General features: G+C 40.4%; 1 protein-coding gene across 3 annotated transcripts in view; it reads right to left on the bottom strand.

The window, feature by feature from the left end:
• The window catches only part of SYCP2 (synaptonemal complex protein 2), a 105,963-nt gene that overhangs the window by 20,783 nt on the left and 68,425 nt on the right, over positions 1 to 16,755 (bottom strand). For all 3 annotated transcript variants that reach the window (XM_059705172.1, XM_059705170.1, XM_059705171.1), the window contains 7 exons: positions 12,374 to 12,444; positions 12,221 to 12,278; positions 10,889 to 10,944; positions 9,829 to 9,886; positions 9,182 to 9,350; positions 1,806 to 1,843; positions 921 to 1,091 (listed from right to left, as the gene is read on the bottom strand). In XM_059705172.1, the coding sequence (XP_059561155.1) occupies positions 921 to 1,091; positions 1,806 to 1,843; positions 9,182 to 9,350; positions 9,829 to 9,886; positions 10,889 to 10,944; positions 12,221 to 12,278; positions 12,374 to 12,444 (621 nt within the window). The remainder of the gene's footprint in view (positions 1 to 920; positions 1,092 to 1,805; positions 1,844 to 9,181; positions 9,351 to 9,828; positions 9,887 to 10,888; positions 10,945 to 12,220; positions 12,279 to 12,373; positions 12,445 to 16,755) is intronic.

The following is a 16,755-nucleotide window of genomic DNA, read 5'->3' as shown; positions in this document are numbered from 1 at the left end:
CTACAGTGTTGTTTGTTGACCCAGGCAATGGTGTGCCTGACTGGGAGCTGTGGCTTGCTGCCCCTGGCCACAAATTGCTAGTTTGGGCAAAGATAAAACTTCAAAACCTGAAGAATGGTTTCTACTAGTTTCACACCAGTGTAAAGTAAAAAATTATAAGTTGAACAATTGTAAGTTGAGGACTTTCTGCACTTAAAATAGTACCTGGCACATTATAAACAACGCTTTAAAAATATATATATTTTTATTGATTTCAGAGAGGAAGGGAGAGGGAGAGACAGAAACATCAATGATGAGAGAGAATAATTGATTGGCTGTCTCCTGAACGCCCCCCATTGGGGACTGAGCCCACAATCCAGGCATGTGCCCTTGACTGGAATCGAACCCGGGACCCTTTAGTCCTCAAGCCAACACTCTATCCACTGAGCCAAACCGGCCAGGGCTAAACACCATTTTTTAAAACTTCATTTAAAAGCTTTCAAGCACAAGTGAGTAGGAATGGCTGTGACATTATGAGATCTAAGGAAGAAGTCAGGGATGGACAGAGAGAAAATAGTGTATGAGAAGAACCTCAGATCCAGTAGTTTTACTTTCAATCAAGAGAAAGATCTATAGTTTCCTATCAGTCTGTACTTTCTTGAAGCTTTTTGGAAAGATCAAGTATTTCTCTAATTCAAGGAGAAGTACAAATTCTTAGTTACAATTCTACTAGAGTCAAAAATCTGTTTTGTAACACTAATGACAACTTATTACAAACATTATATTGCCTAAGGATCAATTTTTAGAATTATATAAGTTTTCTCATATAGAGGATTAAATCTTAAAAAGAAGTGAACAGATACATTTGACACTTAAAAAATCCTATATTTAATATTTTAAAAGGCTTTTAGAAATTATTAATCTAAATTGTTTCTATTTACCTTTACTAGCAATTTCTCTTTCAATGAGTGTGAAACTTCTTCTTCACATTCTGATTCTGAATTTGAGAGATCTTTATAATTTATTTTTGTGTTTGCTGCTCTTCGTGGAAGTCTGGTTCTCCCATCTGGAATGGTTTCATCTACCTTTTTGGTGATATTCTTCTTGGGTGTCTGGGGGAGAAAAATTCCTGAATATTATATCAATATTTGAGTTATAAGAAGCACAAGTTATTTGCTATAATATATTTCTAGAAATAAAAGATTTCGGATTAGTATTTTTAAAAAGACAGAATTTTACAAAAAAGACTATAATATACCAGAGTATTACTTAGTGATAAAAACCTAGAGAATATCATGTTAACTAAAGTAATTCAGAGAAAAACAAATACTGTATGATTTCAATTACATGTAGAATCTCAAAAACAAAACAGAAACCAACTCATAGATACAGAGCAAAATGATGGCTGCCAAAGCGGGAGGGGGGAAGGAAAGACAAAGGGGCTAAAGATTAAAAAGCATAAACTTCCAGTTATATATTTTAAAAAGACTGGATTTTACATTTCCATTCCAAATATCTTCTCTATTGCCTTTTTATCCCTGTAATTAAAGGTTTGAAAGGCCTGATTTATATTACCTAACTTAAGTAAAAAAGAGAGAAAAAAAGAGATGTCAAAAATACCTTTCACCACAGAATAAAATAGACGTACAACAGGCTAACATGTTTAAAAAGGCAGAAGGTGAGAGTAAGGGTGCAAAGACTGACACAATTATGAGAAACAAGTGACTGATAAGGATAAAATTATGTGATGACACATGAATTTTTTTTCATGACAAAGAGAAAAATGATTTTAAAGGGATGTGTGAACACAAACTTCCAAGTTTTACCATTTTAGATCTTGGTTGTTCCCTTTCCAAAGATGGTCCTGCAATTCAAGAAAATAAGGTTAAAATTTTCAAATGGTTAAAAACTGGCATTAAAACTTATTGGCCACTTGAACAGGTATAAGGTATCTCATTGTAGTTTTGATTTGCATTTCCCTAATTGCCAGTGAGGTTGAACAAGTCTGTTAGAAAAAGCTAAGAACCATATGATTTCACTCATATGTGGGATGTAAGACTGAAACTCATGAACACAAACAGCAGCATGGTGGTTGCCAGAGGTAAGGGGGTGGGAGGAGAAAGGGGTTGTAATATAAGGTTACAGAAGATTTGACTTTGGGTGGTGGACACATGGTGCAATATACAGATCTTGTAAGATAGAAACCCACACCTGAAATTTCATTCATGTTGACCAATGTCACCCCAATCAATTTAATAAATAAATGAATAAATAAATAAATGAATAAATAAGTAAATAAATCTTATTAGAATATTTCTGTATATAAGTTGAAATCATAGAAAATAGGAATACATTTTTAAACTCATTCTAACTTTAAATTTAAAGATGATTTGAGGCCAAATTGACTTTGAAAACTTTAACTGTATAGTATTTGATATCATGTGACTTACCCATTTCCCTTCTCCTTTATATTATAAAACTTTTTAAACATACAAGAGAATATGTGACGTAAGTTATAAAGTTAACATCCATGATGCTACTATTCAGTTTAGGAACTACAGTGGAACCTCAGTTCTCAAACTTAATGTGTTCCAGAAGGCTGTTCGAGAAGCACTGAATCATTTGTGCAAACACTGAATCATTTTTTCCCATGAGAAATAAGGTAAATTGAATTAATCTGTTCCAGACCCCCAAATGATTCCATTTTATTTAACACTAGAGGCCCAGTGCACAAAATTCATGCATGGGTGGGGTCCATAGGCCTGGCCAGTGATCAGTTCCAATTGGGGCCAGGCCGATCAGGGCACTGCTGGAGAGGGAGCGACGGTTGCTGGGCGGGGCATGGAAGGAACAGACGCCGGCCACAGCCACTGCTGTCATCATTGGCACTCCGCCACCGTGTAGTACCCTGCCTCCCCCCGCTCCTCCTTTCCTCACTGCCGCGCCACCACCATGGCGGGAGGGTGGCATGCTGATCGGGGCCTGCTGGCCAGAAGGAGGGATGAGGCATGGGAGGTTGGCTGCCGGCCCTGAGGAGGGAGTCGGCCCTCAGCCCCCTGGGAAAGGGGCCATGTCTGCTGCTACCCATCCCCAATTCTCCTTTCCAACCCCAGGGGCCGGCCCTGATCAGGTGATCAGGGCCTGCTGGCTGGTGGGGAGGGATCCCAGGAGGTTGTCCGGTTGGGGGTGGTTGGCTGTGGGAGCGCACTGAGCACCAGGAGTCTGCTCCTGCATTGAGCATCTGCCCCTGGTGGTCAGTGTGCGTCATAGTAACCGGTCATTCCAGTTGATTAGGCTTTTATATATATAGACTAAAGGCTTGGTGCACAAAAATTTGTGCACTCGCGGGGGTCCTTCAGCCTGGCCTATGCCCTCTTGCAGTCTGGGACCCGTTGGAGGATGTCCACCTGCTGGCTTAGGCTTGCTCCCTGGCGGATCAGGCCCAAGCTGGCAGTCAGACATCCCTCTAGCAGCCCGGCAGCCCTTGGGGGATGTCCACTTACCAGCAGTCGGACATCCTTAGTGCTGCTGAGGTGGAGGGAGAGGCTCCCGCCACCACCGCTGTGCTAGCAGCCATCATCCTGGCTTGTGGCTGAGCAGAGCTCCCCATGTGGGAGCGCACTGACAACCAAGGGACAGCTCCTGCATTGAGCATCTGCCCCCTGGTGGTCAGTGTGTGTCATAGTGACCAGTCATTCCCAGTCATTCTACTGTTAGGATCAATTTGCATATTACCCTTTTATTATATAGGACAGAGGCCTGGTGCATGGGTGGGGGCTGGCTGGTTTGCCCTGAAGGCTGTCCTGGATCAGGGTGGGGGTCCCGCTGGGGTGCCTGGCCAGCCTGGGTGAGGGGCTAATGGGTATTTGCAGGCTGGTCACACCCCCTTCAGGGTGGGGGTCCCTACTGGGGTGCCTGGCCAGCCTGGGTAAGGGGCTGATGGCTGTTTGCAGGCTGGTCAAGTCCCCCCACCCCCAGTGGGGACCCTCACCCCATGGAGGTTTGGTGAGCCTGGGTGAAGGGCTGATGGCTGTTTTCAGGCTGGCCACACCCCCTTTAGGGTGGGGGGTCCACTGGGGTGCCTGGCCAGTCTGGGTGAGGGGCTGAGGGCCATTTTCAGGCTGGCCAAGCCCCCTGGCGACGGAAGCTCCCAGCCTCTCCTTTTTTTCTTTTTCTTTTTTAATTCTGAAGTTTATTTACCTTCTATAATTGAAACTTTGTAGCCTTGAGTGGAGTTCAGAGCTGGCCAGGGTGGGCCAGAAGCCTGGCTTCCTCCATCGCCAGGGGCAACCCAAGCATCCTGCTTGCTCCAGCTCCGTGGCCACGGCTGGCTGAAAGCAGGTATCTGGGGTTTATTTATCTTCTATAATTGAAACTTTGTTGCCTTGAGTGGAGCTCAGAGCTGGCCGCGGCTGGCTGGAAGCTTGGCTTTCTTCATCACTGGGGCAACGAACCCTCCTGCTTGTTCCAGCTCTGTGGCTGCTGGCCACCATCTTGGTTGGGTTAATTTGCACATAGTCACTCTGATTGGCTGGTGGGCATGGATTAAGGCAGTGATTCCCAAAGTGTGCGCTACCGCCCCCTGGTGGGTGCTGCAGCAATACAGGGGGGCGGTGATGGCCACAGGTACATTTTTTTTAAACTTTTTTTGTATTACCTTTCTATTCTGAGTTCAATAAATAGTTTCATAATTTCAAACTTCAATGTTTCTAATTTACACCTTTCTTTACTATATTTTACGAAAAAGGTAGAAACATTAATACATATATCTTTCTGTTTAATTGCTATTAAAATTTAAAAAAAATTAATTTCCAGGGGCGCTGAGTAATATTTTTTCTGGAAAGGGGGCGGTAGGCCAAATAAGTTTGGGAAACACTGGCTTAAGGCATAGCGAAGGTACAGTCAATTTGCATGTTTTTCTTTTATTAATGTAGATTTCTTATATATAATACAATGTGTAATGTACTGTGTCATCTATAAACACTTCTTAAATTTATCGAACCACTCTCTACTAGCCTTAAATGAATTTTAAATATATCACTGCCTCCGAAATGCTATCATGGGCTAACTGCTTTTCCTTTATCCAATCAACAACAATTTTTCTACCTATTCAATTGCCCATGATTGTTGTTTTATGAACACTTTCACATTCTTATCAACATTAATACTCTTTTTTTTAAATTGCTGATCTGTGGTCTTTGTTCTTTATTTTTTATTGACTTCAGAGAGGACAGGAGAGGGAGAGATAAAAACTTCAATGATGAGAGAACAGTGGATTGGCTGTCTTCTGCACACCTCCTACTGGGGATCAAGCCCACAACCCGGGCATGTGCACTTGACTGGAATCAAACCAGGGACCCTTTAGTCTGCAGGCTAATGTTCTACCCACTAAGCCAAACCAGATAGAGCAACATTAACACTCTTGATGGTCTCTTTGTTTTAAAATTGTGTTAATCATTGTATTCACCAGCAACAAAAACATTCCCTCCTTTGTTGCCTGAGAGATGCTTTTTGTCATGCTGAAGTATCAGCATGAAAGGATTATCAGGTTGAAAACTGAAGTTTTGTCAACAACTGAGACATTATTTCTGTGAACAACTTGGTGGAGAACCACACTGTTTGAGATGGGAGATGCTCAAGAAATGAGGTTTGACTGTAGACTGTCAATATGTTGAATCTACTTATATGTATTTTTTTATGTGATCCTCTACATTCCCTCTGCTAAAGGGTAATCACTATCCTGAAATCTGTGTTTCTCATTCATTTGTCTCAAAAAAGGTTTTAATTCGCAAATATGTATCCCTAGTCAATACAATCAACTTTATAAAATAGTCATATTTTATGTAATATTCTATGACTTGCTTTATTTTTCACGCATTCTGTTTCTGAGATTTATTCACATTCTTGAGAGTAGCTTTAGGCCCTATTCCCTTTTTCCTTCCAAGCACAATTTCAATTTCCTGAATATTCTCTGTAGTCTAAGAAGTGAGATTATCCAAGCAAAGCAAGCAATGAAGTTCTGGAAGAAAGATTCCCAGTATTGGCAATAAGACAGCTCAGACATATTGACTTATCATTCAGTCCTTCAGCAGAGGGAATATGGAGGATCTCATAAAAGAATACATATAAGTAGATTCAACATATTGACAATCTACAATCAGTCAGACCTCTTTTCTCAAACGTCTCCCATCTTGAACAGTGTGGTTCTCCACCTAATTTTTTACAGAAAAAATGTCGCGGTTGTTGACCAAAACTTCAGTTTTCAACCTGATAACCCCTAACAAAAAGCATCTATTGGGCAACAAAGGAGAGAATGTTTTTGTTGCTGGTGAAATCAATGATTAACACAATTTTAAAACATAAAGAGACCATCAAGAGTGTTAGGGTCCAACCCCAACAGGTCCAGGGGTCCCCAAAGGTGTGGACGGAGTCGGCGAAGAAGGAATGACACGGATACAGCGTTCAGTTGATCAGCAGCCTAGCCAGGATCTCTAGCCAGGAACTCCAGCCAAGTTCTGGTTCTTGTCTTGTTACATCTGTATTTATACCAGTTGATTTTAATCCTGTCAATTTCTATTGCAAAGGTTAGGGCGTTTCTTATCTCCATTCCAGGGAGTAAAGATTATGTAGCTTAAGGGTGATTGTTCGTAGTTAAAGGGATTAACTACCTGCCTGGCATTTAGTTAAGGGGTTTTATTCCCTCCCTAACTTCAGGGAAAAACCCCTACCTGGGGAAACAACCTTTCTTGGAGAGGCGACCTTGGTTAAAACACATAGCGCCAAGAAGGTGAGCAAACATATTAAGAACAGTATGCCAAATATGCCAGGTCCCTTGAAACATATGCTGTGCAGATGTTTCTTCCCTGCGGCAACTGTGTCAAGCAGCAAGGATTGACCGGCTTCCAGCAAAAGAGTGTTAATGTTGCCCTAGATGGTTTGGCTCATGGATAGAGCATTGGCCTGCAGACTAAAAGGTCCCTGGTTTGATTCCAGTCAAGGGCACAAAACAATTCACTCAGAAGTTCAACTTTAAAAGTAATTACTGACTACAATATTCTAACCTTTCATGTCTCCCAAGATCTCTAATCTTCCACTTTGTCTTTATTTGTACATCTTCCCACTAGACTGTAAGTTCCCTGAGAACATGTGAATCTTATGTTTCTCCAGTGCTTCAAAGTCCACTAACTATGACTAGATCTAGCCACATCTTTGAACATTTTCCCACAAATTTGATCTACATTCTAATTACTACAATACTGCATCCTCTGAGCACACTAAGCTACTTCATACTTCTGTCTCTTTTTTATGATAATCCTGTTGCTGCTCTTCCTTGTGCATATGACTGGCCTCTCATCTGTTTTCAAAAATCAGCCTCATATCTAAACACATGACAAAGTTCATTTCCATATCTCTATTTTTATTTCTTTTTAAGCCATTACCTCTTCTCCCACCTCACAGGTTGCTACTGGTTATTTTTATCCTGAAATAAAATAAAAGCTGACTCCCAGAAAAAAGAATACAAAAAGATGTAGGAGCCTCTGGGACAACTTCAAGGGTACCAACATTTGCATCATGGTAGTGCTGGAAGGAGAAGAGAGTGAGCAAGAAGTTGAAAACCTATTTGAAAAAATTACCAAAATCTTCCCTTACCTGGTGAAGGAAATATTCATACAAGTACAGGAAGCTCATAGTGTATCAAATAAGATGAATCCAAAGAGGCCCACACCAAGACACATCATAATTAAAATGCAAAAGTTTAAAGACAAAAAATCTTAAGAGCAGCAAGAGAAAAGCAGTTAGTTTCCTACAAAGAAGCTCCCATAAGACTGTCAGCTGATTTCTCAACAAAAACTTTGCAGGCAAGAAGGGATTGGCAAGAAATATTCAAAGTGATGAAGAGCAAGGACTTACCACTAAGACTACTCTATCCAGCAAAGCTATCATTTAGAATTGAAGGACATATGTAGAGTTTCCCAGACAAGTAAAAGCTAAAGGAATTTACCTCAAACCAATATTACGTGAAATGTTAAAGGGTATTTTTAAAGAAGTAGAAGAAGAGTAAATAAAAAAATATGAACAATAATATGGCAACAAATGCATATATATCAACAAATGAATCTAAAAACAAAATAAATGAAGAAACAGAACACAAACAGACTGATAGATACAGAGAACATTTTGATGGTTGCCAGATGGGAAGGGAGTTGGAATTGGTAAATAAATGAAGGGATTCAGAGGTACAAATTGGTTGTTACAGAATAGTGATGGGGTTGTAAAATATAGCATAGGGAATATAGTCAATAATATTCTAATAACTATGTATGGTGTCAGGTGGGTACTAAATTTATCAGGATGATCACTTAATAAGTTATATAACGTCAATCACTGGGATATACATGTGAAACTAATATAATATTGTATGTCAAATGTAATTGAAAAAAATGATTTAAATTTAAAAAGCTGATTCCCTTAAAATAAATATAAATTTAACAGCTCAGTTATGTTGTCTTCTATTAAAAATGGAATATATTAAGTCTTTGCGTTTTAGTAAACATTAAAATTGATGTTAAACAATGAAAATGGTCATTATGTCTAGCCCAAAACACATACCTCAAACTCTTATCCATCTACTTCAGGAGATTTACTAGAGAAAGCAGAAGCCATATATATGCTAGCAAAACACTGTGAAAATTTGGGAAAAATATTTCTACAAAAAAATTGTTTTCCTTTCAATATATATTTGCTGCATCTGTATCAATTCCTAAAACTCATGTGTGTTGGGTATGGCAGGGAATGGGGATGTTGTCCAAGCTTTGATTTTATTTAGGGTGCTGGGTTCATGAGTACTTAATATAATTATTCACAATAAATACCCAATAATTGAATAACAGTAGGCCAAGAACAGATACATGGTAACAGTATGTCATGAACCCAAGATCATGATAAATCATACTTTATGTCCCTAAAAATCCCATTTAAAAAAAAGCAATTTAAATATAACCATCTTACAAAAGTAATAAAACAAAAAGCAAAACCACTGTAGTGTTTGCGTATTTGCTTTCACTCTTTTTTCTATTCATAAGGGTGTGTAATAAAAAAATACTATCCACATATAAAAATATACTTAGCTACCAACAGAGCATTTTATATAGCTGAAATAGTAAAATTATTTGGAACATTTCTCTAAAAAGTGATTTCTTACTTGATTTCCCACTTTTCTCTTTCTTCTTCACACTTTTATTTCTGCTATATCCTATTAGCTGTGGTTTTGATTTTGATTCTCTTAGCCAGCTAATGTCAGTCTTGCCGTCATCACAGCTGTATTCTGTGTCAGTATCACTAAAGAGGTTTTTATTTTTATGTCTTGTTACCTATTTTAAAAAAAAGAATACTCGTAATAGATGAAGAAATGTGTCTTATATGGCATCCAAAGTAAGTTAAGCCAAAAATAAATTCCACAAACAAAACAACAAACAGAATAACTTCTCATGTTTTTAGCAAACTAATCTACCTGGCATTAAGGACCTATCCAAGAAGTCATGAGAAAATCCAGATCAGAGATTTGTATTTTGTTTTCTGTGCTGTTGTTAATTAAAAGCTGAATCACATCAGCTTGCTTCCATAGAGAAACAACCTATTACCATCAAAGAAAGGAACTAAAGTTGTCACATCTATTACTCAATGATCACAGTAGCTCAGAGACCATTAAGAAAAGTCAAATTGGGAACATGGATAAGCTCTGAGGAAAAAAAGATCTAATTGTTTATGTTTTCCAGTTCTGTGACAACCTTTGGTATTGGAAATTATTAAAAGAAATACTGGTTTTAATATGAGGATATTATAACTCACTCTTTTATCTTTGGTTTTGAGAGAAGGTTCGAGTTCATCATGATTCCTTAAACCAACCCTTAAACAAAAAATATACATTAATTTTAATTAATCTTAAGTACTTTTTTCTTAAGGTAGCATGCATTGAACAGTTAGATCTGGATTTCCAGCCTTAGTCTTTACTAATTCACTTATATAATTCTAGCCAAGTGATGTTTCCTCTCTGACTTCACTTAATTATAAAATTACAAGATTAGATGAAAGTACTACTAAGTCCTTTCAGTTTTATCATGTAAGATGTACAACTAATATTAAAAGTGCACAGAATCTGGCCCTAGCCGGTTTGGTTCAGTGGATAGAGTTGGCCTGCGGACTGAAGGGTCCCGGGTTTGATTCCGGTCAAGGGCACATGCCCAGGGTTGTGGGCTCGATCCCCAGTAGGGGGTGTTGCAGGAGGCAGCTGATCAATGATTCTCTCTCATCATTGATGTTTCTCTCTCTCTCTCCCTCCCTCCCTCTCTCCCTTCTTCTCTGAAATCAATAAAAATAATAATATAAAAAAGTGCACAGAATCTGCATTATTAACTTTAGAAATATAGTTGACTGTTAAAAAACACAGGATTTGAACTGCGCAGATTCCTTTATACACAGATTATTTTCAATAACTACTACAAATGTATTTTCTCTTCCTTATGATTTTCTTTACATTTTCTTTTCTCTAGCTTACTTTACTGTAAGAATACTGTATATAACACATACAATATGCACAGTATGTGTTACCAACTGTTTATGTTATCAGCAAGGCTTCTGAGTCAACAGTAGGGTATTAGTAATTAAGTTTTTGGGGAGTCAAAAGCTATACTCAAATTTTTAACTACATAGGGGGCTGGTGCTCCTAACCCCCATGTTGTTCAAGGATCAACTATAAATGCTGAAATAATAGAATAATAATGGGAGTAATTATGACAGTATTTCATATATTAAAAACTCTCAAATAAACGGGAAGGAAATGTCTAAGAAAAAGAACAATTGAGACAAGTGTATTTTAATCTGATTCAACTAATTATAATAAAGCACTTACAATTTTATTGAATTATCCATACAGGCTTCTCTAGCTGTAGCTTGAAATTCCTGGATCTATATTGTGAGTAAGCATTAATTTTTTTTCTTAGTGTCAAAATAAGGTAAACAAAAACTAAAAGAAATAAACACAAAATCTAGTTTCTATCACTTCATATAGTCTTAAGATGTGACAACAAAATTAAGTTTAGAAAGCTAGAACTGTAAAATATACTAAAAATAAAATAAAGAATAACTTTTAAATTTTCAAGCCAATTGTAAATATTTTAAATTATTGTATCTATAAGAAAAGTGATTTTCTTGATGAAGTAGTCTGAGTTCCTCCATGTCCCAATTACTCATTTTTCTCTACTTCAATGCGAAGTACTTGAAAGGAAACTAAATATAGCTAGGTAGATACCAAACAAATTTTAAAATGTTTAAAAATGTTTGGAAAAGAGACTGAACTTTGGGTAGTGAGCACACAATGGAGTATATATATGTCTTCTTATAAAGTTTTACACTTAAATTCATGTTTTTAACTAATGTCACTCCAATAAGTTTAATAAAAATAAATAGAATATATATTTTAAAATATTTTAAAGCACATAGGTTATAATAACATTATGGTCATAAGGAAACCCCTCTAATGTGTGGAAATAATTAATGTGTGAAATAATTAATATGTGAAATGTTTGCTGTGTGAAGACCCCAATACTCTGTAACTTCCAAATGTGGTGAACACCCCACTATCTTGATGTGAATGCCCTAAAGCCCTTAAAGCATAAACACCCTGCTCTTAGCACAAGGCACAGCGTCTGGCTCACACTAATAAGACACAAGTTGTTTACCACCGACTATACAAGCAACAGATTTTTCTCCAGTGAACATCTCCTGCCTGATGAAAGGAGGACTCCATGTCACTCTGTGAGACAAGCCCCTGACTGACTGCCCTGCTGTGTGAGCCTGAACCAATTGTGGCCACCTGTCTGTCTCTATCTTCCTCGTCCATCTTTCGGCGTGCATCACCAGGTGGCCTTTGCTGGAGCCTAGGACCACTAGGAATAGGTAAATAAACCTTGTGTGACTGCATACTAATGCTGTCTTGTGTGTTCATGTGTTCCAGTTCGGCTCAGCTGTCTAGACATTGAAGTACCAGGGGATAGGCCGTTATTGCTGACTCCTGGTTACCTGCGTTTGTCTCACTAAGTCTAGACAGATAATCAATTAATTGGGGCATAATTGGGACAACATTTATATGAGGATGGAAATAAAATATATATGCTAATAACTGCATCATAGTTACAAAATAAATACTGAATAAATACAAAATAACTACAGACTTCTAGCTTACCCCAAGTTTTATAATAGGCTCATCAGCTCCATTCAAATTAAAATTGTAAACATCATTCCTGTAAAAATGAAGAGAAATTTTAACTCTATTATATAATAAACTTGTTTTCTTCAAATATAAAACAATTTGTAAAATTTATGAAAAATTACTTACAATGAATGTTCAGAAGTAACATTAACAAAAGTAGTCTTCAGTTGTTTATAACTTTTTTTCTGACCCTTTTCCTAAATACAAAAGTTTACATAAAACTATTCAAACTTGTATATTACTATACTTGGCAAATAAAGAACATGTGCAATTAAATTTTCATATACTTTCTAGTTGTTTTTCCACTAATATAAATTTTACATTTGTAACAGTTTCCTTAATGTGAATTAAATAAAAGCATTAAATATCCATACTTAAAAATACTGAAAACTGCCCAGCTGGCGTGGCTCAGTCATTGAGCATTGACCTATGAACCAGAAGGTCAGGGTTTGATTCCCAGTCAAGGCATATGCCTGGGTTGTGGGCTTAATCCCCAGGAGAGGGTGTGCAAGAGGAATCATTGATGTTCCTCTCTCTCTCCCTCTTCCTTCTTCTCTAAAGTCAATAAAAATATATTTAAAAAATACTGAAGACTTCAGGATTAACTAAAAATATAATAGAAAGTATTGAAAATCAAATACAAAATATAAGACCTTATTGAACTTAGATAAAATGACCTCTCTGGTATTCCACAAGCTGAATTTTAGTGATTCTAGAATCACACATACACACAAAGCACTTTTTAAATACTCGTTTGCTTTAAATTCTTCCATAGAAAAATCTTTGGGACAGGCTAAGGTTTATGTAAAATCTCAAGTGTAAGGCTCAAAATTTTATCAATCAACTAGGGCTCTTAGGGAAAAATATGTGTGAGATTATTCCTATAGACTACTGTTCAAAATGTATTCAACCTGATCAAAAAATAGTGAGGGCAGAAAAGTTATTAAATAAAATTCCATAAGACAAGGAAACAGCAATAGGTATATTTCCATAAGACAAGAAAATTGGAAGTAGCCAAAAAAGGTTTATATTTACAAAATAAAGAAGGAAGAAAGCCCAGAGGGAATAGGAGGACAATGAAAAAGGGGGGCCTCAGGAGTCACTATAGCAACCAATTTGAAAGGGATTATTGACCAATCAGAGGGGATATTAGGACACAGGAACTACAGCCTTTATAAACTATGGAAACAGGAAGTCAGTGGGACTCTTCCCACTCCGTATGTGGGAGTCTGTACTTGTTCTTTAATAAATTTCCACCGTTGTTATAAAATTTTTTAAAAATAAAATTGTTTTATTAAAATATTTAACTACTAGAGTCCTGGTGCACAAAAATTTGTGCACTCAGGGGGGTCCCTCAGCCTGGCCTATGCCCTCTTGCAGTCTGGGACCCGTTGGAGGATGTCCACCTGCTGGCTTAGGCCCGCTCCCTGGGGGATCGGGCCCAAGCTGGCAGTCAGACATCCCTCTGGCAGCCCAGCAGCCCTTGGGGGATGTCCACTTGCCAGCGGGGAGCAGGCCTAAGCTGCAGTCAGACATCCTTAGTGCTGCTGAGGAGGCGGAGGAGGCTCCCACCACCACTGCTGTACTGGCAGCAGTCAGCCTGGCTTGTGGCTTAGCAGAGCTCCCCCTGTGGGAGTGCACTGACCACCGGGGGAAGCTCCTGCATGAGCGTCTGCCCCCTGGTGGTCAGTGTGTGTCATAGTGACCAGTCATTACCAGTCGTTCTGCTGTTAGGGTCAGTTTGCGTATTACCCTTTTATTATATAGGATAGAGGCCTGGTGCATGGGTGGGGGCTGGCTGGTTTGCCCTGAAGGCTGTCCTGGATCAGGGTGGGGGTCCCGCTGGGGTGCCTGGCCAGCCTGGGTGAGGGGCTAATGGGTGTTTGCAGGCTGGTCACACCCCCTTCAGGGTGGGGGTCCCTACTGGGGTGCCTGGCCAGCCTGGGTGAGGGGCTGATGGCTGTTTGCAGGCTGGTCAAGTCCCCCCACCCCCAGTGGGGACCCTCACCCCATGGAGGTTTGGCGAGCCTGGGTGAGGGGCTGATGGCTGTTTGCAGGCTGGCCACACCCCCTTTAGGGTGGGGGGTCCACTGGGGTGCCTGGCCAGTCTGGGTGAGGGGCTGAGGGCCATTTTCAGGCTGGCCAAGCCCCCCGGCAATGGAAGCTCCCAGCCTCTCCTTTTTTTCTTTTTTTTTTATTCTGGGATTTATTTACCTTCTATAATTGAAACTTTGTAGCCTTGAGAGGAGCTCAGAGCCGGCTAGGGCGGGCAGGGGGGAAGCCTCCTGCTCGCTCCAGCTCCATGGCCACGGCCGGCTGAAAGCAGGTATCTGAGGTTTATTTATCTTCTATAATTGAAACTTTGTTGCTTTGACGGAGCTCAGAGCTGGCCGCGGCAGGTTGCTCCATCATTGGGGCAACCAAGCCTCCTGCTTGCACCAGCTCTGTGGCTGCTGGCCACCATCTTGGTTGGGTTAATTTGCATATAGTCACTCTGATTGGCTGGTGGGAGTGCCTTAAGGTGTAGTGAAGGTACAGTCAATTTGCATATTTGTCTTTTATTAGTGTAGACTAGGGGCCCGGTGCACGAAATTTGTGCACTGGGTATGTGTGTGGCGGGGGAGTGTCCCTCAGCCCAGCCTGCCCCCTGTCACATACTGGGAGCCCTCAGGCATTGACCCCCATCACCCTCCAATTGCAGGATCGGCCCCTTGCCTAGGCCTGACGCCTCTGACAGAGGCGTCAGGCCTGGGCAGGGGACCCTCATTTCCTGCATCACTGGTTCTGCCCCCAGCCCAGGCCTGATGCCTCTGCCAGAGGCATAGACCCCCATCACCCTCTGATCACCTGATCGGCCCCTTGCCCAGGCCTGATGCCTCCGCCAGAGGTGTCAGGCTTGGACAGGGGACCCCCATCTCCCCCCGATCACTGGCTCTGGCACCCGCCCAGGCCTGAGGCCTCTGGCCCAGGAATCATGCCTGGGCAGGGGACCCCCATCTCCCTCTGATTGCTTGCTCCACCCCCCGCCCAAGCCTGACGCCTCTGACCCAGGCTTCAGGCCTGGGCAAGGGGACCATCATATCCCCCCAATCCCCGGCTCCGCCCCCCACCCAGGCCTGATGCCTCGGCCAGGGGAGTTGACCCTCATCACCCTCTGATCACCAATCACCGGATCGGCCCCTTGACCAGGCCTAATGCCTCTGGCCTAGGTGTCCGGCCCGGGCAGCGGGGACCCGCAGCTGCAGCGGCCCTGCGATCGTGGGCTTCGCTTTAGGCCCAGGCAAGGGACCCCTAGCTCCCAGGACTGCCAGCTTCGACTGTGCCCAGCTCCCATCGCTGGCTCCACCCCTACTTCCTGCTATCACTGGCCAGGGTGGCAAAGGCGCCTGATTCTCTGATCATGGCTGGGGGGCAGGGCAACGGCGGCCCCAGGGCCGCCGTTGCCCTGCCCCCCAGCTCTTAGCTCCCCCCTGGGTTTCTGATCACTGTCAGTGGCAGGGGCTTCTTCCTGCTTTCCCTTTCGCCTCCCTGCATTGTGCCTACATATGCAAATTAACCGCCATCTTGTTGGCAGTTAACTGCCAATCTTAGTTGGCAGTTAATTTGCATATAGCCCTGATTAGCCAATGAAAAGGGTATCGTCGTACGCCAATTACCATTTTTCTCTTTTATTAGATAGGATTATTAGGTACACAAATAATTAATGTCACTAAATGATTACTAATCTGAAATAATCAGATGTCTATATATATATATATAATATTTCGTAAGCTAGAAATATTAAAATGAAAATATTCATTTTAGTTGTAATTCATCTTCAATTTTATTATTTCTTTTAGCTGCTTTATATAGATTAGCATTACTCCAAAAATTTTTTCTCTTAATATGGTGTCCTCCCAAAAATGTATGCACACTTTAAGAGTTGATAGCTCAATTTTAAAAATGAAATGTATTTTAATAAACACTGCCTTCAGAATTATTCAAAGTGTGTGTATATATTTTTGGGAATATTATTACTTTAACTGACTTACCCTTTCCAATATGATTTTTACTACTATTCAGTTACACTTGTTCATTTCATCTTTTGCATGCCATTGTGTGCTAGGTATTACAGAAGATACAAAAATGAGAAAAGATATTAAAGAGGATACAAAAATTAGCAGGATACAAAGATGATATTAAACAATTACACTCTGCTAAAAGACAGAAGTGCTATAAAAATCTGCACTAGTGAAGAAGACATCAAAAGGTACCAAAATAATTGTGCAGATTCAGAATTCTTATGCATTATGGATTCTGAGTCAGGACATCTTGGAAAGTTTTTGTAAAGAAGGCAGACTCTAAAGCAGCGGTTCTCAACCTGTGGGTCGCGACCCCTTTGGGGGTCGAACGACCCTTTCACAGGGGTCGCCTAAGACCATTGGAAAACACATATATAATTACATATTGTTTTTGTGATAAATCACTATGCTTTAATTATGTTCAATTTGTGACAATGAAATTGGGGG

This window comes from Myotis daubentonii, chromosome 8 (assembly GCF_963259705.1).
Source record: "Myotis daubentonii chromosome 8, mMyoDau2.1, whole genome shotgun sequence".
NCBI classification, from domain to species: Eukaryota; Metazoa; Chordata; class Mammalia; order Chiroptera; family Vespertilionidae; genus Myotis; species Myotis daubentonii.
The sequence above is the reverse complement of the archived record's forward strand: the minus strand, read 5'-3'. Positions and strand labels throughout refer to the sequence as shown.